At 40.3% G+C, this 26,059-nt stretch overlaps 1 protein-coding gene across 4 annotated transcripts in view; it reads left to right on the top strand.

The window, feature by feature from the left end:
• Positions 1–9,500: 9,500 nt before the first annotated feature.
• Positions 9,501–26,059, top strand: part of LOC139762406 (choline transporter-like protein 1) — a 65,023-nt gene continuing 48,464 nt past the window's right edge. The window contains exons 1-2 of one of the 4 annotated variants that reach the window (XM_071687261.1): positions 17,708–17,748; positions 19,449–19,748. Coding sequence is in view for 1 of the 4 variants with exons in the window: in XM_071687258.1 (XP_071543359.1) it covers positions 9,522–9,563 (42 nt within the window). In the remaining 3 variants the exon portion in view is untranslated. Of the gene's footprint in view, positions 9,564–17,707; positions 17,749–19,359; positions 19,749–26,059 lie in introns of those variants that run through there. The other 3 variants (XM_071687262.1, XM_071687260.1, XM_071687258.1) reach the window with 3 other exon arrangements.

Here is a 26,059-nt window from a genome sequence, read left to right as displayed (position 1 = left end):
CTTATTTACCATGAACCAATTTGTCCGATCATCTCACCGTGGCGACATGATTGCAAGACCGGAAGATTTAGTTTTGATTTTGTCAGGCCTTCGATCTTGTTAGTTTTCCTCTAAAAGTATATTCGTAAATCACTTACTTTAAGATTAGATCTCCTCTGTACTCCTTTCCATGAACACCCAGTGTAGAAATCTGCTTGGTAAAACCTTCCCGTAAGTCGTCTTTATCTTTTGGAACATTACAAGACTCAGAAAACGTTTTCTCATTTCATTTGCACCGTTCAATTGTTTCTGGAACCCATGGAGCTTTAAGGACACCCACAATGCTATGATCACGATTCTCGTAATCGTCCAGTATCGATTCTTTGTTCTCGGAACCATTATATATAATCTCCAGTGAAGGTTACACGACGTAGCCCTCATCACAACAAACGGCAACAGCAAGACTACAGTGCTTCCAACATATTTTAATTCTTTAGGTATACAGCTGTACATCAGGTGCGGTGTAGGATAACTTTAAGCTGTATCTAGGGCAGGGCCTACAGTATAAATATTTAGGTAAATCCACAAACACAGAATACATTCCAATAAACTCTAATACAGTAAGAAATTATCATACCACTGCCTGAAGTGTTTGCGCCATCACGCGTTTATTGAATAATGATAATCAATGTCATATGAACCTACAGTTTTTATCATAACGATATTCGGCCCCAAATACCTGAGAATTATCGTAATTCTGCCTGTTGTAAAATTTGCTCATAATATCAACTGTATAGTTCAATCATTGTGGTTCATTTTCTGGACCTTTATTGCACTTCGCCCTCTTGTGTCATCGTCAATATGTACAATAAGAGAACTTAATTTAGAGCCTTTTTGTGGCAAATCTAAAGCCTAGTACTATAAAAAAAAAAAAGTAAAGAATTCCTACTGAAGCCATAGACAGATTCATCATGGCACTGAATCAAGGATTAACCTCATCAAACACCATGATTTCTTAACTCGTCGGTATTATTGCTAATGTAACAATGAAGTAAAATTAAACAGCAATTTTTTTTATACAATTTACATAAATAGAACAATTCGTCGTGATGACACTACTGTTCATTTTATATATATATATATATATATATATATATATATATATATATATATATATATATATATATATATATATATATATATATATCATACAGTCGCCGTCTCCCGCGTTAGCGAGAAAGCGCAAGGAAACGACGAGGATTGGCCCAACCCACCCACATACACATGGATATACATAAACCGCCCACACGCACATATACAAACATATACATTTCTACGTATACGTATATACACACACACACACACACACACACACACACACATATATATATATATATATATATATATATATATATATATATATATATATATATATATATACATACATGTATATATCCATACTTGCTGCTTCATCCATTCCGTCGCCACTATAAAAACAAACAAAAAACATTCAACATACTTGCTAAATTTCACAGGCGATTGCTCTACTAGGATTTCAAAAATCAGTAAATACATATATTATATAATATACTATAAACATGACATTTGCACACGTAAGGAAGAGGCCCACAAGAAGGCTTTCATGAACCGAGGAGTAATAGCATGACATACCACACACAACACAATACACACAACCACTCCATGTGCTTTTCTTTCATGTATAAACAAGTAAAGTACATAATCGTCATGTACCAACGGTTAGGTGTTCCATTACGCCCTTATTTATTAATAACATCCGGGACATGACCGTGTTGCCATATCGGCGTCACCACACTAACCAAATCCTCCCAGTAATACAATTAGAGCCCCAAGAGATCCACTTTACGTGCAAGCAAAAACGTAGAGAACTCAAACCACCACACTATGAAAAACAGAGAGCATTTGATTTCTTACCCCGTGTGATGGGACTGATGGCTTTCACCTTAGATACCCATGTATGAATTAGTGTTGACTATTAAGCAAGTAAACAAACCTATGTCAATAACGATAGACATGTAGGCTGGCAGATGAACAAAGAGACATGGAGGAACGTAAAGACGGGTATAGGCAATCATCAGACGAACGAACCGTCAAACACGTACTCAATAAAAGAGCCACGCATCCATGAATAGACACGCATCCATAAATAAAGACCAAACACAGCGTGGTAGAATTTTAATGAATACAGCGCACATTCTATGCATCATAGGCAAACTACTGCCTGAAAAATACACATAACTAGCGTTCGTCGCAAATTAAACATCTGAACATGTATTTCATATCTACACATCTCTGACTCACAACACCGGTTTGATTAAACATCTGAACATATATCTTATATCTACACATCTCTGATTCACAACACCGGTTTGTGACAAAACCTGCAAAGCGTGATGGTATCATCACCTACACAACTGTCCCATTATCTCTTTAAAACTTAACCACTTATCAATGTGGGTGTCTTCTTTTAAACAACGTCCCATCGTATCATCATCACCAAGGAAGTGTGACTCAACACTTCAACGACATACATACAACGTAGTGTTAAAACTCAAGCAAAATATCTAATTACTCCGAGTCTGAACAGCTTGTCCCTGTCAAAGAGAAGAATGTCATATGTCACAAAAAGTGATGTCTGAATTTTTCCATTCGAACTCGCTAGTCGCCTCTCTACATACATATGATCCGTGGCGTTTTCAGCAACTGGATTAATGTGCGGGAAAAGGAGCAAGTGCTATGAGACTCACTGCAAAGAGATAGGACATCAACATCCCTAGACGAACAATTATCAGAAAAACAAAAGTGTAATCAACTCTGGTTTAGGTATGTGTAGTTAGGCTACGGCAACAAAGATGCAAGATGCGCCTGTATATATTTAGATTCCAATCATATTCGCCCAAATGGCGTGAACAACTCCAACATATTAATGCAAAAGAAGTGGGGCTTTTAAGATGGTTATTAACTGTGGTTTCGTCATATTATGTATTTTTCTCCGGTTTTCTTAATAACCGTGGGGTCGCGTTGCAAGTTTCTGTTTATAGCAACGGTTCCTCACCCCACCAAACGCACCCTCCGACGTGCACCGTACCTAACCCGTTTCAAGGCTTCGTTTTTTTTTTTTTTAGGTCCTCAGCACAATCATGTTTATTCTCTGCCTCTGCTATTTGGTGTTAACCTTCATCCCGACAATGTATGTTTTACTGTGGGGTAACGAAGGGATCGTGAGAAATCCATTTTTTTTCTTGAATAATTTCAAGTTAATTAAGAGTAATGTCTTTAACATCTGAAGAGGCTCTTCACTGTAGCTGCTTAAGGAAGAAGTGCCCTTGTAGCAGCTGGTCCCCTCGTTGTAGGTGTAATTAGTGTTCCCTTTGTTTGTTAACCTGATCGTATTTGGGAAAAAAAAAAAGAAACACCACTAATAATACTTGATCTTACATACTGGGAAGGCTAACCTTTAACAAAAGGTGTGCCCAGGCTCCGTTCGAAGGATCAATATTGTTGCTAGGCAACGAATGACCAGCCCACCGTCGGTTGTCTTGTTGTAATAGGTAATAGAGGTCCAATACTCTTACTGAGTTAATCAGATCCACTTTAATAAAGATTCTTCGCTAAAATTAAAAACAACATATAAGGGCTAAAATTCTCTTCACTTCCCCCCCCCCCCCCTGCCAAGCAAGCTTATTGGCTCCACCCACCGCAATCTACCATGTATCTTAGTTTAGTTTTACGAGGATGTTTTTAGAAATGTGAATATTTTTCTATCAGTCTTACGATAACATTCAGATTTAAGGCCAATGAGCTTGTACAAGAAACGCCCGATCCAAGACCGATTGTCTGTACATGACATTTGCAGATTAGGGGTAGGGTAACCGACCCATCTGTTACTTTGTAGTTTAGGTCAACCTTAGTTGGGTTCATGGCTAAGAAATATAAGGAACAAGACATCTTCGGTAAAGTCAATAAGTGCTATGCAGAAATCAATTCGTTTAGAACATGGGCTGAAAACGGGATGCAGGACTTCACAACCCTACTAGCATGTGACGACGGGAGAATGTAGGGGAAAGGTTGCAGCAAAAGGGGGGAGGGGGTGTCCATCACCTGCTGTTTCTCTCTCGTGACCAGATCCATAATTCATCCATGTAGTGTTTCCCTTCTAGTCCTATGAAATTACGGTCTTTCAGAGAGCAGACTGAGAGTAATGTCGCCCGCAGAATAACTGAAATGAATCTTGTGTTAAAGCTCACCACAGCTATGTGCACATATATATTTTTCCAGATATTCACTATTTCCCGCGTTACCAAGGTAACGTCAAGAACAGATGACTGGCGCCTTGGAGGGAATAATCCTCACTTGGCCCCCTTCTCTGTCCTTGTTTTGGAGAAGTAAAAACAGGAGGGGAGGATTTCCAGTCCTTCGCTCCCACCCCTTTTAGTCGCCTTCTACGACACGCAGGGAACACGTGTGAAATGCTAACGGTGTTAGTACTGCGTGAAAGTTGTTCTGACAACGTAGACGCTGTGTGGCAAACTTTGGAGCTTATCATCGTTCATGGTACAGCATACCTTCTGTCGCAATGGAGTGCTTAGTAGCAATGTAGAAAGGCTTAATGGAAATCTACGCAGTCTGAAAGCTAATTGTAATATACAAAATTTAGAGGACGGCACAGAAAGCAGAGAAGATAAATATGCCGTTTACCGTCACACCTTCTTTGGACCTCAAGGGTCGTAGCGTTAAGCTCAAAAAGCCAACCTAACGAAACACGCCAAGGAACACCATGGCGGGCGTTAAACTGATAATATCCGTCGGGACCTTCCCCGCTCACTGGTAAACACAACGCACCGCACGCATTAAACGCTGAAGTTTGCAACGTGAACATGGTTACCCTCTGTCGACATATACTTTTTACATAAATTCAAGTTCACCAGAAGCAACGTCATGTTAGTGGCTGCCGTGTTTCCAACCTTGAAATTCTCCCCAAAGCAAGTCATGCAACGTCCTGAATTATTGTTAATTGGACAGGATGGAGGGAGGGGTTCCATGTGTAGGCAGCAGATGTGTGCTTGTTAAACAGGCCCCGTAATCACATCAGGCCTGTTGCATACATAAGCGAATACAGACACGCTCACATAGATACACAGACGCGAATACACTCCTACAGATTATCACACACGCTCAGCGAAAGATGGCTTTAATGTGAATACAAGTTGACGGAAAATAAGCTACAAGAATCTGTCTTTATCTAATGTGTACATCGCCAGAGCAAAACAGGAGAACTGCGAGAGAAGAAATCTGCTAACAAGTATTAAAATCGTACTCATATACACAGATAAGGAAATCATTGATAAGCTGTTCACATCATATAATAGACCGAAGCTGGATTATGTATGCCTCTTTAGACTATCTAGTCACCAGATCTAAATAAGCACAAAAGTATAATTGGGAGTCCAGAGAACATGGATGATACCTGGATTAAGAAAGGCGAGTTATAATGAAAGGTTAAAGACTACAGAGTGTCCGCGTTGGAGGAGAGAAGAGAGGTGGTTGACCTATCAGTCTGAATCAACTAGAAGAAAATGACAGTAAACAGTTATTCAAGAGGTGCAGCACCAAGAAGCAATAATGAGAAGTGAGAGGCTGTTCATGAAAGATGCAGAGAAGTAATAGTTTAGTGTAAGGATGGCGGATGGTTTGAATGGTGAGCAAGATCTTATGTAATCTTTTGAAAAGCATGTGCTCTCCCAATTGAAAAAAAAATGCCCTTAGCCCATTTAAATTGAAAAATGAAAATCTACATTACCTGTTCGAAAAACCTTTATTGCAAATCAAATCTTAACACTCAAGCGTAGCCAGCGTAGCAACGAGTTGAAATGGGCAGAGAACAGACATTAAAACCATCAATATGTTCACACGTTACACTTGCTCCTTTATAAGTCTGTCTGACCAATTTGTCTTTAATCCGAAGTTTTTATCAAACCTAATATATGTTTCATGTATTTTGCCTTAAAAAAATACTATTGTGCTGTGATCTTGGCATAAGGTGTGAAATTTCAAGTAGCAACAAATGTTGCAAATCTTTTATTATATATCTTTAATGATAGATTAACTTTGATGTTATTTTGGACATTTGGAGAAAGTCCTTGAAACAGTTGATGTATCTAAATATCTAAACGAAATTCAAGTTTCCGTAGACATATCTTAGTAAGATTGCTTTTGTTCATTTGGAAAGGATGTTCGTTCTGCTAGATTGCATATGGCATCAACAATACGTTAAAATATATATCAGCATACTTTAATTTTCTGTTGACAGTTAAAATGTCAACCCATTGTTTCCCAAAATAATCTTGATGTTAAAAAATTGTCGTTTCTCTCGTGCGATCAGAAAGCCCACGATTATTCAACACACTATTCCCTTTTGATTACAGTACACAAGCCAGTCTAAATTACTTCTTACAGTTAGTTACCCATTCTACAATATCATATTGTAAAAATGAATAGTGTCTGGTGTATTCAAATCTGTCTTTTGTGTTGAGCCATTACATATGAAACAACCAAAGCAAAGCTTACCTTAGGTTGAAAATGGCGCGCTCGATATTTCTTCAACACCTTTGTGCGGGAAGGAGGAAGATTTCAGATTAAATTCCACAATCATCTTCAAACACGGATGTTGTTAAACATATCAATTCAAGAACACATTTTCAGGCTAACTGGCTTAGTATGAAACGTGGGAGTACAATCTCACTGCTCTTCATCGACCCACTTGAAATAAAGCCGTTAAAGGCTGCATCCCCCCGCCACCCCACCTGTGGGTGCAGTCATAATTGCATAATATTTTGTTGAAATGGAATGTGATCACTGCTTACCTCAACTGCACCTATAACTATCATCAGGAAAATCAAGAGACGACATATGATCTTAGAATCATATGTTAATGCATGTGAAATATCATAGAGATTTACATGAATAAGATTTGAATAAGTATTTGAAAATAAAATAGATCAATGTATATATACATATATATATATATATATATATATATATATATATATATATAAGGCTTTTGTAATAATTTCTATGATAATTTCATACTTGAAGGATTTTGGAAAGTTAAATCTTTGAAGCTTGTGGTGTATACTTCAGCCACGATTACATGTTCTTGTAAATTGCTGTGATTCTCAAATTAAAACTTCTTTTTCGTCTTTTGATCTAAAATTATATGAATTATGTAATGGCTATTTACTGCTACTTTAGAACTAATTTACTGAGTTTAAGATTTTTAACAGAAAAAATAGTAATATGCAAAGATACAGGATGTTGGAATTTGTCTCGACAAATGGAGTTCAGGACGGCCTGCGTCAGTTGGCTTTAACTTTAAAAGTTTGAGTATTGGTTTAATATAAAAGCAAGTGACATTTGTGACTGGTGTATACACGTGTGCGTCAAATATGGTATTAAATGAAGGTTTGTTTTTGTCATTTGAGTTAAGGATTCTTTGTTTTGCTTCTACATTGTCAAAGTCAACTTTGCATACAGTTGATTGTTGAACGACTTGCATTTTCTTGTTTAGTTAACTCTTAAGACCTTTATGAATTCATGATAAGAGCCAAGGATATTGCTGGTTATTCTTGAGTATTAAGATAGAACAATATGCGAAATATGAACGTAAAATCTTGAGCGTGAGGATATCGTTGTAGTCTTGGAAAATGGACGCACGTGGCATAGAACATGATAGAATGTAACGAATATTGTGCTATTGGGTTTCTTCCGCAAAAGAATGCGGATATTTTAAGTGTAACACCTCTTACTCCGTCGGTTTAAAGGCCTTACGAAGTTAGCAAGGCTTTGAATAGAGGAAAATTGTGCGAAATTGGAAAATTACCGTCCAAGGGACATATTTGAGCGTACCTTCACTGGTATTTGGTCGGAATGTATGGAACGGTAATCGGTTGTATATAGGTGTACAAAGCATCCACAACCACTGTGAAACAGTTACACAAGGGGAAACGTAATTGAACGACCCATGTAAGGCACTTTTCTTTTAACTTGCAATGTACTTTTCCCTCTTGCTTCCTGCCCCTGACCAGCATGGCTTATCACAACGATAAAGGAAGGTTTTCCTGCTTAAGCGAATGTCAGCATAACAGTGTGAACACTGATCAACAATGACAAGTAAAATCGTATACCAAGAAAAACCTTGATGGGAGTACGCGGAGGGAACGGTTATCAGAGACGGAAAGAGGGAGAAACGAAACTAACGCCTCGTGGTTCTGAAAGAGTCCCTAGAGTTCTAAACTAAGACAATCGCTGCCACTGACAACCCATGATGAAACGCTGACAAAATCGAAAAATGACGTCATTCATAAGCTTTTGATTATATAGTTTAGAAGAGAGTAATAATTACTTCATTATTATTCAGATGACCAAGTTCCCAGTTCTACTATACGATCCATATCTTTTACAGACATCTCGTTTGTTCATGTATATCATGCGCGTGGTCAAGATATTCCTATGAGTCCACGGGGAAAATGAAACACGATAAGTTCCCAAGTGCACTTTTGTGTAATAATCACATCATCAGGGGAGACACAAGAGAGAAATATAACAGTTGATATACATCAAAGAGACGAAGCTAGGAGTTCTAGCATGCGATTGTCGCATGTTTACCAAATGGACTCAGGAAATATTGTATATATATATATATATATATATATATATATATATATATATATATATATATATATATATATCCGGACGGAGATATTGTCCTATGCGTTATACATACCCGCTGACAGTTTTAAAAAAAAACACGCCATTGGGATGTTGCCTAACTTTGAATAACGTAACGTAACCCAATCAGACCAAACCTAACTTAACTACACTAACCTATACGAACCCAAATAAAATCGTTCATGAAATCATGATCGCGCATTACTGGACAATAACCATTTCATTGATTTTATACTAGTAACATAGTTAGACTGCTGATGGTTGATAACGGTTAGTTACACCATTGCTTGTTACTGGTACATCACTAATTAAACCACCTGACTGACTCTTAAGAAAAGCTACAGACAGTACACACACACACACACACGCACGAGCATTTTGACTTCACCTGCTCGAAGTTACACCATGAGTAAAATATTTGTCATCTTTGACGAGGCTGTCTCACAGGTATTACAGTCTTCGTCAGAGAACTTTCTCACCAAAGGAGTCAGCTTCTCCCTGCTACAGGAATTTGTGCATCCTTGGGCTGCAGGAGCTAAACGTTTAGAAAGATCATGCGTAAAACTAGGACTTTAGCTAAGAAATTGTGGGTAGTCATAGATAAATATATATTTACCCTGATTTTAGATTTTTGTTAACGTTTGTGGTGTAACACAGGATATGTCATTAGCGTATGATTAACTGAGTGGTAATTGTGCGATGATACGCATGACACTGGTGGCTCGAGGTTATCTTTGCCTGTTATAACTGCAGATGTAACTGACGTTGAGGTCAGCATGGGATGCTGTGGGGATGGCGCGCGTGTTCACACGGCCACGGTAAGTACCTGCTACGATGTGTATTATCTAAGTAGGTTCTTTTTATTCGAGATTTCCATGATTGGTGCCTAATGATATACATGTGCATTCATACGTTTCCGGAATATTTGTGTTACGTCCATATACCTAAGGTAAGTGCTTATACATTATAAAACAAGCCAGGATTAGTGGATTACGTTACAAATATATCCACGCAGCCAGTGTTTGTAACTAAACTTCACACATATGTGTATAGCCAAAAGATCCATTATTGGCTCATATATATATATATATATATATATATATATATATATATATATATATATATATATATATATATACATATACAGGACTAGGGCGAGGTCCTTATGTGGATTCTGTAAACCAAGATGTAGCTAGGGTGACTCCCATATCTGGCCTGTACAAATATGCATAACGGAGTAGGTGTAAACCTGGTTTAAAGATGTACACACACAAGAGATTATCATACATGCACCTTCGTGGTTTAGTGCTTAACGTTTCTGATCATGAGTCAACCCGGGGCTGTCGGGGTTCGAATCCTGGGTGCAGCAGTCGGTTCACACCCTACCTAGGTGTTAATCATCCTCTCGGGGCTGATTGATAAATGGATACGTGGCTTAGTTTGGTGTGAGTGTTAATGGATACTTGGCTTACATTGTGTTCGTGTATACACAGGATTAAAGACATGATACATCATAAAGGTTAAGAGACGGGCCAACACAGCTATAAAACTCTCCCCGTAACACATTATTACAAATAGCTAGAGCTCACGGGTTTCCGTGGTGTATTTGTTAACATCGCTGTCCTTGATTATGAACGGGCCCCTCCGGGTTTGAAACCTGGGCACAACAGTAGTTCCTCCTGCCAACCCACTTATTCATCTTCCTTTTGGGGCTGGTTTATAAATATTTGGGTACTTGGCTTGTGCTAGGAGGGGGGGGGGGGTGAAGATTTTAAGTCACCCGGATAACACTGACAGTGACCAGTTCTTCAAATGATGCAGTGCTACAGTAACCAGAGTCCACGACAAGAATTCGGCGGAAAAAAAATGCATGGAAAGAATGTGAAGAAGCATGTGGTTTTGTGCTAGTGAATGTTTGGGGCAAACTAACCGAGGAGACGGTGAATGCAAACTGTTTACAAAGGTGTAAAAGGTTACTTGGTGACACGGAATGTTCAGTGGATGAGGCCTCATGTGTAGAACTCTCTACAACCCCTTGCTGTATGATATATGTAAGAGCACACACATACACACACCCACACAGCACATGATACTTGTGTATGATTCATACACCTATGTATACAGGTAAGGGAAGTACTACTGAAGTATGACTCATCTGTATTTACGGTGACGAATAGAGCTTATGCATGACTCGTACATAGAATTGCAAAAAAAAATAAAATAAAAAAATGCTTGCATGACCCAGGGTCACATGAAAATTACCATGTCAGCACCGGTGCATGATTCATGCTTACGCAAGACCAAGGCAAGTAACGACGTAAATCGTTGCTATTGTATTTCGACCCAGTAGCAAAGGTCAGTGCCGTGCCAACGTTGTGCACATTACTGTCTATTACGACTTCTAATGTATGACTGGTTGAGAGAGAGGGGGGGGGGAGGAGTAGTGAGAGAGTACCTTCGACGAGAATATGCCATTAGGCAAGGCTTGTGCTTTGTAATTATCGCCTATCTTGAATAACAAGGGAAAGACGAATAAGGGGGGGGGGGGGAAGGTGAAAGATAGCGAGGAAGGGATGATATATAGAAACGATTGAGTAATACCTAGTACCCCTTCCCAGTAGCCATCAACTTTTCATGTAACTCGTAGCGACACGGAAGTGAGTCATAGGGTAGGTAGCGCCAGGAAACAGATGAAGAAAGATCCATCCATTCTCTCGCTTTTATCCATTTCCCAGCGCCACCGCACCCCTACAGGAAACAGCATCGCTATCCCCTGTGATAGTGAGGTAGAGGCACAAAACACACGGACACGTGTGTGTGCATGCGCACCAAAGGTTGTCATGTTCTTGATGCACCTTCACTGAAACATAAAGACGAGCATGTATATATATATATATATATATATATATATATATATATATATATATATATATATATATATATATATATATATATAATGTGTGTGTATAATATGTGTTCCTGGACTTCGCCAGCTTGTGGTTCCGCGTGTGGAAAGTCAGTTCGGCGAGGCTGCAATGAAAACGCAAAGGAATCTCAATGACCAAAGTTGTCAGTCATTTCTCAGTTAGTGAAAGCGCATCCTTTAAGCTTCATGAGCCTCTTCTGAGAAAGGGGTTCTAGGATTATATAATGATAAAGGTAATGATAAGAGTAATCATGATAAATGTACGTATGCATTGTTAGTGTCCATAAAACAAGAACACAGAAACACTTAAAGAGGGAATATGGCGCGCACCTAAAATAACTATGCAGAGCCACACCACTGCAGCATTTTCGTGAACATTGTGAATGTTGCAGACATCTTAGACAACAGCTGCGAACATTGTTGGCAATGAAATTGAATAAGGTGGATGCACACCAACACGATAATGTTGGTAACATTGTCAGTAACATTTTGGATGAAAGATGCCAACATTGTTGCACGGAAAGGTAAAATAATCACAAAGTCCACTACACCAGTCACTCTACGTACTCAACAGTATAATGTTGGGCGAGTAAGGATGATGTAGCAGCTGCTGCAACAGTAAACCTCTTACCTTTAAATGATCGCTGTTATGTTTTTGTGTACCTACGGTGGGTTGGGTAGCAGTACGTGGCCCTGACGCTGATGTATTGGTGGAGTTGCGAGGTGGCCCGTCGCGCGGAGTGTGTTGCATCCGCCCTGATCTGGTTCCTGCTGCCTCACAACAGTAGGGACCAGAGCACTGCAGCCAGCATAGCTCCTAGGCCACTGTTCGTTTTCAGTCTTTTCCCTCTGCTCTGCCATCCCCCTCACCTGCATATTGCAATTCTGTGTGTGTGTATTTTTATCATTCCCTATTTGCTCTTCGTAACCAGACTTGCATTTTTCCTACGAATCCACTTTAAACTTTTCTTTACAAGTGACTGTTTAATATAACTCATTCCATCGTAAGCTTGATGGATTCATCTTTCGATCTCTTTTCAAAATAACTTAAAGGTAAACTACCAGTGCAGACTACTTTTGACTTGGATGACACGATATGCTAGTACATGGAAGCATATCCTAAGAGAACATTGCTAAGTAACTAGTCCAGACATTGGACGTTTAGCATTAGGCCAAAACACTGTATACTGACATGACCATACCAAGCTCTCGCCTGAGTATCTTAGAACCTGCATATTAGGTTGTTTATAAAGCAAATGAAGGAGAGAGACCTTCCTGCCTGGAATTTCAGTTTGTCAGGCATTGATGTCAGTTGTTGACAATCACGGCACGAACTGTGTTGTGAAGGTGAGATACTGTTTGATAGTTTAGATAAGATTCCCAGACTACGGACTGGGCATTTCATGATGTATCTGCTGCTTATCTGAGGGGAAATAAGTTTTATAAGACGGTCTTCACAACATAAAAACTAAAACTGCAGGGGTAGAGAAGCATCACTGTAAGCTGTAAGGCTACGTAGAGGTGCGCGCCGCTTCACCCCAGGGTTAACGGGTGTTCAGTTTTTGTCTATCCACTACAAATGTTTGTATGCTTAACATTATGTCGTCCTCTGTCCCCCGTGTGTGTTTGTGTGTGTGTGTGAACACGATGATTCTAGAATTCTACCTGATAAAAGTCGATACTTGCTCCTTTGGTTCCAGGTTTTGGAGGTGACTGACTTAGATTTTGAGGAAAGCAGGTGTTTGAATTTGTGTCCTGATTAGGAAAGTTCTTTTCGGAACTGCTGTTACACGGGAGTATTGAGTGGTGGTAGGTCATGTATATATATTAAACAAAGACAATTTACATGGCATAAACTTTTGTAATTTTTTTTTTCATTAGTATTTAACTTAAGGCGGGGCATAAGTAAGTGTGTCTTGTTTCATCTTCGTCAGCATTGTTACTGAAGTACAAACCTGGAATCTCGTCCTGTAGAGAAGCCGTACATAGTTTAGGTTGAGGCAACGGCATGGGCCGATTTGAGCTACGTTTTGAGGGAAGCTACGCTAAGCTCGCGATCAGTTTATATCGACATAAAAAATACCACGGAAAGAATCGCAGTGTGGAGTGTTGGCATTGTATTAAGATTATAAGAAAAATATCAGGATTACATCATATGTGTGAAGACTAGACATCTACATTCACAATGAGGGGAAGAAGACTGAAATTTGTATTAAACATATCTGCTGTCATTAGATCGTATGGTATCCATACCTTCTCCACACCAGCTAATCACAAAGACTGGGTACGGCAGTAATCATGCAGCTTGTCATTTATGACGAGCTGGATAGCCCAGCTTTTCCTTGGCGTTGCAAAAAATACTTGGGAATGAAATTTTAATTTTATTGATTTATGGATTTGTATGTAGCATTTATGGATCTGGAGAAGGCATATGATAGAGTTGATAGAGATGCTCTGTGGAAGGTATTAAGAATATATGGTGTGGGAGGCAAGTTGTTAGAAGCAGTGAAAAGTTTTTATCGAGGATGTAAGGCATGTGTACGTGTAGGAAGAGAGGAAAGTGATTGGTTCTCAGTGAATGTAGGATTGCGGCAGGGATGTGTGATGTCTCCATGGTTGTTTAATTTGTTTATGGATGGGGTTGTTAGGGAGGTGAATGCAAGAGTTTTGGAAAGAGGGGCAAGTATGAAGTCTGTTGGGGATGAGAGAGCTTGGGAAGTGAGTCAGTTGTTGTTCGCTGATGATACAGCGCTGGTGGCTGATTCATGTGAGAAACTGCAGAAGCTGGTGACTGAGTTTGGTAAAGTGTGTGAAAGAAGAAAGTTAAGAGTAAATGTGAATAAGAGCAAGGTTATTAGGTACAGTAGGGTTGAGGGTCAAGTCAATTGGGAGGTGAGTTTGAATGGAGAAAAACTGGAGGAAGTAAAGTGTTTTAGATATCTGGGAGTGGATCTGGCAGCGGATGGAACCATGGAAGCGGAAGTGGATCATAGGATGGGGGAGGGGGCGAAAATTCTGGGAGCCTTGAAGAATGTGTGGAAGTCGAGAACATTATCTCGAAAAGCAAAAATGGGTATGTTTGAAGGAATAGTGGTTCCAACAATGTTGTATGGTTGCGAGGCGTGGGCTATGGATAGAGTGGTGCGCAGGAGGATGGATGTGCTGGAAATGAGATGTTTGAGGACAATGTGTGGTGTGAGGTGGTTTGATCGAGTAAGTAACGTAAGGGTAAGAGAGATGTGTGGAAATAAAAAGAACGTGGTTGAGAGAGCAGAAGAGGGTGTTTTGAAATGGTTTGGGCACATGGAGAGAATGAGTGAGGAAAGGTTGACCAAGAGGATATATGTGTCGGAGGTGGAGGGAACAAGGAGAAGAGGGAGACCAAATTGGAGGTGGAAAGATGGAGTGAAAAAGATTTTGTGTGATCGGGGCCTGAACATGCAGGAGGGTGAAAGGAGGGCAAGGAATAGAGTGAATTGGAGCGATGTGGTATACCGGGGTTGACGTGCTGTCAGTGGATTGAATCAGGGCATGTGAAGCGTCTGGGGTAAACCATGGAAAGCTGTGTAGGTATGTATATTTGCGTGTGTGGACGTATGTATATACATGTGTATGGGGGTGGGTTGGGCCATTTCTTTCGTCTGTTTCCTTGCGCTACCTCGCAAACGCGGGAGACAGCGACAAAGCAAAAAAAAAAAAAAAAAAAAGATTACTCTTAAAGAATCTAACCATTTCACTGTACAGTTTACATGAAATACCAGCTCGACACAAGTCAACTTTAAACGTACTTGCTACAGTACAGATAGTAACTGTTGTATGGAAAGAATTGTGTCTTCTCTGCAGTCCACAGATAAATTAAAAATCTCTTCGTCTCCTCTCCCCGTCTAGAACATTCGGCCTAATGAAGAACTAATGAATTGTTCTTATAAGAGTTATAACCTTCAAGGCTTCAGCCAAAGCGTCAGTATTTTGTATCGGTATTAATCATCTTATTATCGTGTTCTTTGACGCATTTTAAGATACTTGCTAACCACTGATTGCCATTTAAACTTGTATTTGTCGACGTATTTCCTTAATATGTGGTATTTTAGAACTTATACTATGTAAAACAAATTTAGATATCTTTAAAAGATACAGGAATGAAGAGTACTCTGTTAATCCTAGCTTTATGTGAATGATTGATTGTTTACAATTCATTATTACTTTCCTGTTGTTACCCTCGAGTGTACGTGATTTGTATCGAGGTTATGTATATAATTCTCAGTTGTACTGTGATAGTTCATCGTGCGCACTTGGTATAAAAACAAGTGCACAGGCCAGGTCGTTGTACTTTGCGTATGTACCTAAAGTTTTGTATGGTTTTGATGAGTATTATTATTATTATCATTATCATTATAGGGATAGGGGAGAAAGAATACTTTCCACGTATTCCCTGCGTGTCGTAGAAGGCGACTAAAAGGGGAGGGAGCGGGTGGCTGGAAATCCTCCCCTTTCTTGTTTTTTTTTTCTTTTTTTTTGATTTTCCAAAAGAAGGAACAGAGAAGGGGGTCAGGTGAGGATATTCCCTCTAAGGCCCAGTTCTCTGTTCTTAAAGCTACCTCGCTAACGCGGGAAATGGCAAATAGTATGAAAAAAAAATTATTATTATTATTATTATTATTATTATGTACGGAAAGAACACAAAACTAAAGTGGAACTAACAGTCATCAGTACATTAAAACGGAATAATATGTGAACGTCAGGTGACGGAAAGAAGTTGACCTTGGGAGGAGAGCAGTTCAACCCCCACATAGCCTTGGAAATTCCTTACCCATCCCACGGGTGCACCAAGCAGCAGCAAGAAGCAGAGTTCATAAACGATAAACATATAAAAGCTTCTCACAGAGCTTTTAAATCTGCATGAGTTAGGAAGCTCACTTGTAATTTTCCATCGTTGCGTGACAGCTGGCGTGCCGCTTTACGCTCCAAACGAAAATTCATTGGCCTTAAAGGAAAATAACTTTTATTTCCTAATATATTCTGCATTTCAATTTGTGCATTTTGACGTACATCATTTCCACAAGGCTGGTTTTAGGTTGTAGTATAACCTAACCTTTAACAAAGATGGTCCTGTGACTTAAAAGGTCTCTTAACATACACACGTGTTAATAAGACACAAAGAATCAGGAAACTTCAAGATGTTGCCTGTTTCATAATCCACAGCTTCTGTATCTTTTTCTTTTCTAGTACATATTATGATTTTATTATACAACTGAAAATGAGGGTATTTCGTCCGCTGCTTCTTTGCACCTAGTTTCCCCGTTACAGGTCCTGCACACACAACACCGCTGTTGTAAACTCGCATCGTCCAAGGTCACGTGAAAGGGGGATACAGCCAGCAGGTCTGCTGCTGGAGTTTGCACATTTCTAGATACATGTACGTTCTGGGCTTTGCTGTATCACTACATGGCGAGCGAAAACCGCTGCAGGTGTACAAGGATATGACTGTTTGTAACTGATCCTGAGTTATCTGTACGTGTATAATCACGTTTGTTTTTCAGTTTCTAGACTATCGAATACAGCATTTTCCTGCACGGAAACACCCTCATATTAAGATTAGTACTTGTAACAATCGTGAAGATGAAACTCAGAGGAGATATCTGTGCGATTGTCAAGTAGGAAACAAGGATGTGCTGTATTTTTCCTCATTCTGGAGTTTGGAGTTGCTTGGTGTATTAATATATACCAAGCAAGCGGGTTTAACTGGATGATCGTGCTCCCCAACGCCTTCCTGAAGGTGGAGATTACGGTACGGGCAGGTAGTTAGGTAAGGAGAGGGGAGGTGGGGGTGATGAGCGATGAGTAACGGTAGTGAGATGAGCCGTTGGAAGTACAGGAAATACAAATGAGCATGTAAAGAGGAGGTAGAGGAATGTGGTGTTATGGAATAAGCGAACGTAGTATGATGGATAGATGAGGGAGAAGAAATGAGGTGAGGAGGGAGGTATGGGCGGAGCGTGGCGCGGGGCCTTGGCAGCCACGCCCACACCTTCAGTTGGGGTAGCACCGCAGCTTCGTGCGGACCATCGACATAGTGGGTGCGGTTCTCTGGCGTGGCTGTGTGAAATGTGCGAAGCGTTTTCTCACGTGGCATATGTATTGGTCACAACGATTATCAGTCTGCGATGAACCTATTAGTCTCTGGACTTAAGGTTTTGTTACAACAGGAGCTACATTGGGAGAATGTGAACAAACTTAGTGTCTAAACATATAATTGGTGGTACTACTGATTTATTTCTATACTGGAAAGTAAGCAACTTCAACAACTCAGTCCAGTGAATGGAGTTTATTTGAAAGTTACAGCGATAAGATGTGAAAATTGTGCCATCCATAAAACGTGCTGTTTGCTTGTAACCTAAAGTATGAAGATTATCTTTTACAATAACCAGCTGTAAGTTTAGAAATACCAACTAAGGGCAAAATACTTGTGTTTACGCTTTTGATTTACACCATAGATGTGTGTTATCGACAAGGATATGTTCCTATCCTCAAACGTGATGTATAATTGTAATTATCACCTGGTTCCATGATGTGTTATCGAGTCTGTAATCTCATCTTTTGAGCCATCTCTGGCCCCAGGAAACTCAGGTGTTGACGGCTGACAATTCATCTTAATTTGGAACCCGGATGTTGACAGTTGTTCATTAAATGCCTTGTGAGATGGTAGGGAATGATGAAAGTTCATTGAGGAATGTTCCGGGATGAAGTGTAGGTGTTGAAAGCTGTGGTGGAAATACTTTGCATGCTTTTTAAATATATGATGGCTTTGTCCTCAGCTGCAGAGATGGAACACAGGTGGTCAAGTTGTTACACAAATGGTCTCGGATGTGCGTTCTTACTTGTGGAAGTAATTAGGTTGTACACAGAGCACATCTACTCTGGGATTATATATATGTACGTGTTTTCTCCATTATAGAAATACTCGGGTATTACCGTGCATAGATGTCAACTTATGTTCAATATATGCTCTGAGGTGATGTGCAAGTGTTCTCTCTTACTATAGAAATACCCTTTTGGTAGGACATAGATGTTGTCACTTGACATAAACGCCGCAGGATGATGCACAGATTATGACGGGTCACACAGTTGTCACAGGTGTTGCATGATGGTGCGCTTTAAAATGATTCCGCTGGTAAAAATGGTGGTCGTTCACCGTTAAGTGGTAGAAAGAGGCTGTTCACGTTCGTGTTCCCTTAATTCGTCCCTATTTTCCATTCGTGTAATTCTTATCAATTGGCCCCTCGCTTTACGCCCGTTGTGAATGCGTCTAGTGTTCTTAACGTCTTAATAGGAAGATCCCTGTTTTCATTATGTATTGCTCTATCAAGTCTCCCCTCTTTCTTCGCCTCATGGGAATGCGTTTACTTTTCTTAGTCTTCATATGGAAGTTGGCTGTACATACACGGTTCTCTTGGCTCTGCAGCTGTACTAATAGTTTGCCTTGTATATATTTTTCCTCACTGTTGTAGTATTGGCTATTTAGGACAGGACTGGAATTTTTCAAAGAGTTGGTCATAATATGAAGAAAGGTAGATAGGCTCTGGAAGGTGATACATTGAGCATAAGGGCTGGGAGGGGATCACGTAGTCATACACTTGGTGGTAGCTAGTGGTGTCGCTAGAGTGACATGTAGTATAGATGATTTACAGGCGAAACTCCATGGCAAAGTGCTTAAAATACCCAAGGTGACTCGGACAAACTGACTCTCTGGAAACTGCATATAACTGATACCTTTCAGAAGTAGAGGCAGTCGTCGACTTTTAAGGAATTACGTACCTCACTGTTGGGTAGAGGTGCCCGGATTGGCAACGATGGTGGTGATATTCATAAAGTGACAACACAAGGGTTCACCTCAGGCCTTAGTGTTGCATCAGCCAGCGAACAAGGGATTATGATGTGTGGCTTCAGCAGGAGCAGCAGCAGCCAGTTGTCATAGCAGTGGCCAACAAGTGTTCCTGGATGACTGGAAGAGACAACAGACAAGCTGGCTGTCACCCACTCCCGCCCCATCTCCAGGGTTCATCCGGCCGAACGCCCGGTACGTAAATACAAGGTATCTTCAGTACGACGACGTAGGAGTACGATGACAGCCGTTGAGTACGATGGCATACCTTCAGTACGATTACTGTTATTCTGTACGTTGTGTAAGGTTAATTACTCAAGAGTTTAAAAGTAGAGTTAAGATTTTTTTTTCAGAGCTCTGGGTGATTGTTTACCTCAAGGACACGTGTTCATTTACTGACTTTAGGTAGGGTTCGAAATTTTGCAGTTGAAATGCACGTTTACAAGTTTGTTTTTTTTTATCAAGTAAAACGATGTAATACCCAGTGGTATGTTAATAGATAAACGAGCGTCCTTAACTGCTCCTCCACCATTTAGAATTTGATCAGATTTTCGAACATATGGTTAGGTTAGGTTTGGTCATTATTCTTTTATAAAACAAGAATTTGAAATGTGCATATGTTAATCACTGTGAACCATTGCATGAAATCTTGTTGCACGTGTCTTAGAAAACCTCCGTTACAGTAGATCAGAACTCTAAGATTGACAGAACTAGGCACCAGCCTTTGAAATGGTTTTCTGGACAACGTGCACTTCAGTAGGATTGAACAATCGGGAAATGTGAACATTGTGAGAACCTCAGCTGCTGACATTGTTTTGAAGGTAAGATATTTGTAATTGGTGATTTCTGCTAAACAGTTTTCTCATACTTCCTCCACATCCATAGATGACATGTTTCTTATATATTGTCACATTCATCGAGTTAGATCTCCCACCGTACCCCAGCAGGAACCAGACTCCCGCTGCTCAACCTGATCCTCTTGCTTCCTGTTTATCTTGTCTGTCTCCCATACATGTTTTTAAGTTGTCTCTACCTTTTCCCTCGTATTTGCTTTGTCCCCCGCCGGTTCCGTTGACGAGCGTGCTGTACTCCGCCAGAGAACCGTTACTATCGCTTTCTCTACAAATGACTCAGCAGGTCCCACAACTTTGGGCCAGTGGCTGTGTATCGTCCGCTTTACACCTCTCTCTCTCTCTCTCTCTCTCTCTCTCTCTCTCTCTCTCTCTCTCTCTCTCTCTCTCTCTCTCTCTCTCTCTCTCTCTGGAGGTTAACAAAGGTGGGTTAATGCTGAGTCCTACGTGCTGTAAACGTGCGAAGTGCTCGCCTCCCCACACGTACTGTACAGTAGAGGAAGAAAAAGTGGGCCACTGGAGATTAAGGTCCCTGGTCTGACCCGTCGCCGGTGCGTCTCGCTTTACTGACCTTGAGCGGAGCCTTCCAGCTGGGTGACTCTCAGCATCAGTATATATAAAGAAAAAACTAAACCAAAAGAAACTTGATATATGCCACTGCCGCTCTACTCAGCCGTGGCACCGTCGATTGTTAAGCTCATGAGAGAGAGAGAGAGAGAGAGAGAGAGAGAGAGAGAGAGAGAGAGAGAGAGAGAGAGAGAGAGAGCACTCAAAGGCCTGACGAATCTTGTGAGATCACCTGGGCTGCGATGCAGGTCCTCAGGCCGATGGGTGTGGTGGGTGCTGTTGTGGTCAGATGTTATCGAGCATTTTGGTTAGGATTTGTCAACCTTGCAAGGTAGGTAGCTGCTTCCTGGCTTGCTTGCTGCATACTCGATTATATATATATATATATATATATATATATATATATATATATATATATATATATATATATATATATATATATTATCCCTTGGGATAGGGGAGAAAGAATACTTCCCACGTATTCCCTGCGTGTCGTAGAAGGCGACTAAAAGGGAAGGGAGCGGGGGGCTGGAAATCCTCCCCTCTTGTTTTTTTTTTGTTTTTCTCAAAGAAGGAACAGAGAAAGGGGCCAGATGAGGATATTCCCTCAAAGGCCCAGTCCTCTGTTCTTAACGCTACCTCGCTAACACGGGAAATGGCGAATAGTATGAAAGAAAGATATATATATATATATATATATATATATATATATATATATATATATATATATATATATATATATATATATATATATATATATATACTTTGCGTGCAACTAAACGCTCATGCCACCGGTACTCCTAAGGCAGGAAAGCGCCATTGTCAGAAGTAGTGCATGACCGCATCACCGCACACATTGACCTCGGATGAACGGGTAATCAGCAGTAGTGCACGAGCGCTTCACCACGCGGAGGTGACCTCGGATTAACGGGTAAGTAGTAATTCATGTACGCGTTGCCACTCGCATGGAGGTGACCTCGGATCAACGGTTGACCAGTTCCTGTGATCAGGCGGGTTATTTTTGGTCGTGGACATTGCTACTCTGGCTGGGTGCTTCTCCATACTGGCCTCGGATTTTCCCTGAGGTTACAACCATTGTTGTTCTTGGGATACTTTAATGATGCTCACGGGAGGAGGGGTGATAGCTTCCCATGACAAAGACTGGAATGTAAGAATCTGAAATATATATATATATATATATATATATATATATATATATATATATATATATATATATATATATGAACTGACATTTCCCTCTTGTGTCTCCCCTGATGATGTGATTATTACACGAAAGTGCACTTGGGAACTTATCTTGTTTCATTTTCCCCGTGGACTCATAGGAATATATATATATATATATATATATATATATATATATATATATATATATATATATATATATATATATATATATATATATATATATATACACACACACATTATCCCTGGGGATAGGGAAGAAAGAATACTTCCCACGTATTCCCTGCGTGTCGTAGAAGGCGACTAAATGGGAAGGGAGCGGGGGGCTGGAAATCCTCGCCTCTCTTTTTTTTTTTTTTTTTCCCAAACGGAGGAACAGAGAAGGGGGCCAGGTGAGGATATTCCCTCAGAGGCCCAGTCCTCTGTTCTTAGCGCTACCTCGCTAATGCGGGAAATGGCAAATAGTATGAAAGAAAGAAAAAAAAAATAATATATATATATATATATATATATATATATATATATATATATATATATTCAGTTTTCCAAAAGAAGGAACAGAGAAGGGGGCCAGGTGAGGATATTCCCTAAAAGGCCCAGTCCTCTGTTCTTAACGCTACTTCGCTAATGCGGTAAATGGCGAATAGTATAAAAGAAAAGAAAAAATGTGTGTGTGTGTGTGTGTGTGTACTCTAATTTCTTGATTATGTTGGAGTTATTTACGTAAACGGAAGAACAATGGACGCAGCCGGAATTTTCCTGGGTTATTCCATGAAACTCAGCAGTGGACGCGACGACGAGGGAAGAAATGTTCGCCTCATGTCTCCCACGGGACCCGGCAACCGTTACATCCCGACCTGACGGCCGGACTCGCCGGTCATATTCAGCAGAAAGGTGGAACTTCCAGACACCACCACAAAACTTCGTGGACGAGAACCTGTGTGCTGATTTGATCTAGGGAACGCTATTTTATTGACTCAATACGGAATGGTTCACAAGTATCGATATTGATGTAGTGTATCATTAAACCTGATTGGTCCACACTGCCGATACTAATGTAGTGTGTTGATGAACTTTCAGTGAATGATGAACGCTGCCGACACTAATATTAAACTCTAATAATTGGCGTATTTCTTTGGAATTTCAAACTTCCTTTAAGTCACACATTTTGTTTATAATTGTTTTAGGTGTTACAACGACCGGGATTGCTCTCAAGGAAGACGGTATTTCTGCTCGTACTCTTTCTTTCTCTCGCCTTGCCAAGTCCATTTTCTGACACCGTTACCGGCATTGAAGCTAGGTACCTTTTGTCTTTTCTCCCGGCTGCTACCTGACATTTGAGGAAAGGATGGTTCCCAACTTATTCAAAAACTATTTACTTTATCCCTTTCTCCTTTTACGTCTTTTGTTTTCTAGCCTATTTGTTGTCTCGCGTATCTTCTAGCCTCGACGACGACTACCGTCCGTGACTGGAACCTTCAACACAAGGAAAGAAAATATGTAGTGGCTCGTGCATCGAGGACATTGGCATACGCCAACGTTAAGTATTGCCGTTGGAGCACGGGAAGACTCAAGTCGCTGGGGAACGTGGAAAATCAAATATCTCCTCGTATACAACTCTGACGATGTTGTGAAAACGAAGTAAACATATTTTGATTTCTGTGAAATCATTGTATACAGTGATAACAACGCTGAAGAACATATTCATCACGTTGCTGCCGCACCACACCCATCTGTCATTATATGATCCAGAAACAAAGGAACCACAGGAAGTGTGTATGTGTCCACCAAGGTCAGGTGAGGAGGTAATAAGGGAGGAAGGATGAGGGGATTGGGGTGAGGGAAAAGAGAAATCTGGTTAAGGAGAAGAGGGATTAGGGTAAGTTAAGGAGGAAGATTGGAGTAAAGAAGCGCTACACATACGCTTGTCCGTGTCTGCGGTAAAAACAAGAAGCTTGGAAGTGTTGCCAGCATGTTGCGTGTTCCTAGGCGTGTATGGATGTGTCCACATGTGTGCGTGTTACGCCCGTAGATACACAGATACACACACAATCTCATGCAAAATTCGTACTTTCCATTTGGCTAAACTCTCACCCCCTTGGTGAAACTATTGACAATGAAGCCACGCGAAGTGTCGGCTGTAAATGAAATCGTATCTTTACTGTTCCCAGGGGCAGATGAAATTTAACATGCCATGTTGAAAGGATTAGAATTACGATATCGCAGAGATGTATCGGGGGAAGGAATGAAGACTGTGGCCCTCGGTAATCAGAAGTAAGGTAGGTAATAATCGGATGTGAGGCAGGAAATATTAAGGTAAATGTAAGATGGCTGAGAACATTAACGACTTTAGCAGATAGATAAAAACTATATAGCACAGTATGTAATAATCGTTTAACACCGTAATTAGATTTATCCTCGGCGTTTAGGTCAGCCAGAATAATACCAATATTTACTAAAGATACGCTACGAAAAGACAAGACGTGTTAACCTCTAGAGCACGATGGTAAGATTGTTGGGTGTGACGGTACGGCTCTTGAGCACGTCGGTACGAACGTGGGGATATCATAACCCAGTTTTTCACCCGAGTCCTAAGTTAAGAGTTTATAAAGGCCAAGGTGTAATACCCAAGAGTCGCACCCCATGCTCAAGGATCGTACCACCGTGCTTCAGTGGGTACTTGTGTTGTTTATACAGAGAAATTTATGTGTTGTGATTAATATTGGTCATGAAAAGAAACGCAATTAAGCCTCGTTTATGATTAATGTTGGTTTATGGGAAGATACACAAGTAAGCCTCGTTACACTAACGAAGTACATAACAGTTGTGCTTGTCGCTGCCTAAATATATCATATAGGCTTGGGTCGCTGCCCCCTCCCGCTGACTCACGCCACAACCATGTGGACAATTAACACCATCCATTACGTAAATCGGAATTAGAATTATTAATGTTATAATGACGTTTTTCTCTATGGGGTGCGACATGGAACGTTTCGTCGATATTGGTGCCTGTCCACTAGCAACACTTCGAAAGCTCGCTTTTTTTTGCAGCTCTCATTGATAACATTGTTTGCTATGAGGTCGGCCAGCCGTCCAGAGAGAGAAAATATACCAATTTTTGCTTGGTTGGCCAGTCGTCTAGAAAGCGAAAATAAACCTTAACTTTTAGAACAATAAATATTGGGTTAGTTTATAGGTTTGTACAATTGTATGCTATTAAGGCACTAAAGTGCTACCTGTGTTTTTGATATATTACGTTGGAAACAGCAGTATGTTCAGTGGCTACACAGAATATTCTGGAGCGATAAGCCCCATAATGGCGACGTTATGAAACGTGAGCACGACGGTACGGCCCTCGACTCTTAATGGTCAGTCAGGCCATCTTACCCGAATGTCGTATCGCACTGCTCTAGGGGTCAGTAGGTGTTAGATATTGCTTTAAGTGGTCCAGTACATATTAAAGAAGCAAGGAGATTCCCGATCTCTACGAATGCTTAACTCAAGTGGTACAGATATTTTTGTTTTTATATCGCACGGTAAGTTAACACCGGTAGTACAATGATTTAAAGGAGGTAGCCAAGACAGTGTAAAGGTGCTTGGAGGTGGCTGAGGTAGTACAATGGTGCTTGAAGGTGTCAGCATGTGAATGAGTAAATTTGAACTTAACTGTAACATCCAACGACGTATCCATCTTAAGTTGATGTTTCGGTTTTCTCAGAAAAAGTAATTGATAAACAAATGACAGTGAAGCTATAAAATAATACGAATGAGAAAGCTCATACTTGCTCAGATGACAAATTTTGTAACTTTCATGATAAAAGAGGAAAGAAAAAATACCTGATTCCTTTTGGTAATTCGCAACAGGTGAACTTTCCCGCACTGTAA

The sequence above is a fragment of the Panulirus ornatus genome, chromosome 43 (assembly GCF_036320965.1).
Source record: "Panulirus ornatus isolate Po-2019 chromosome 43, ASM3632096v1, whole genome shotgun sequence".
NCBI classification, from domain to species: domain Eukaryota; kingdom Metazoa; phylum Arthropoda; class Malacostraca; order Decapoda; family Palinuridae; genus Panulirus; species Panulirus ornatus.
The sequence above is the reverse complement of the archived record's forward strand: the minus strand, read 5'-3'. Positions and strand labels throughout refer to the sequence as shown.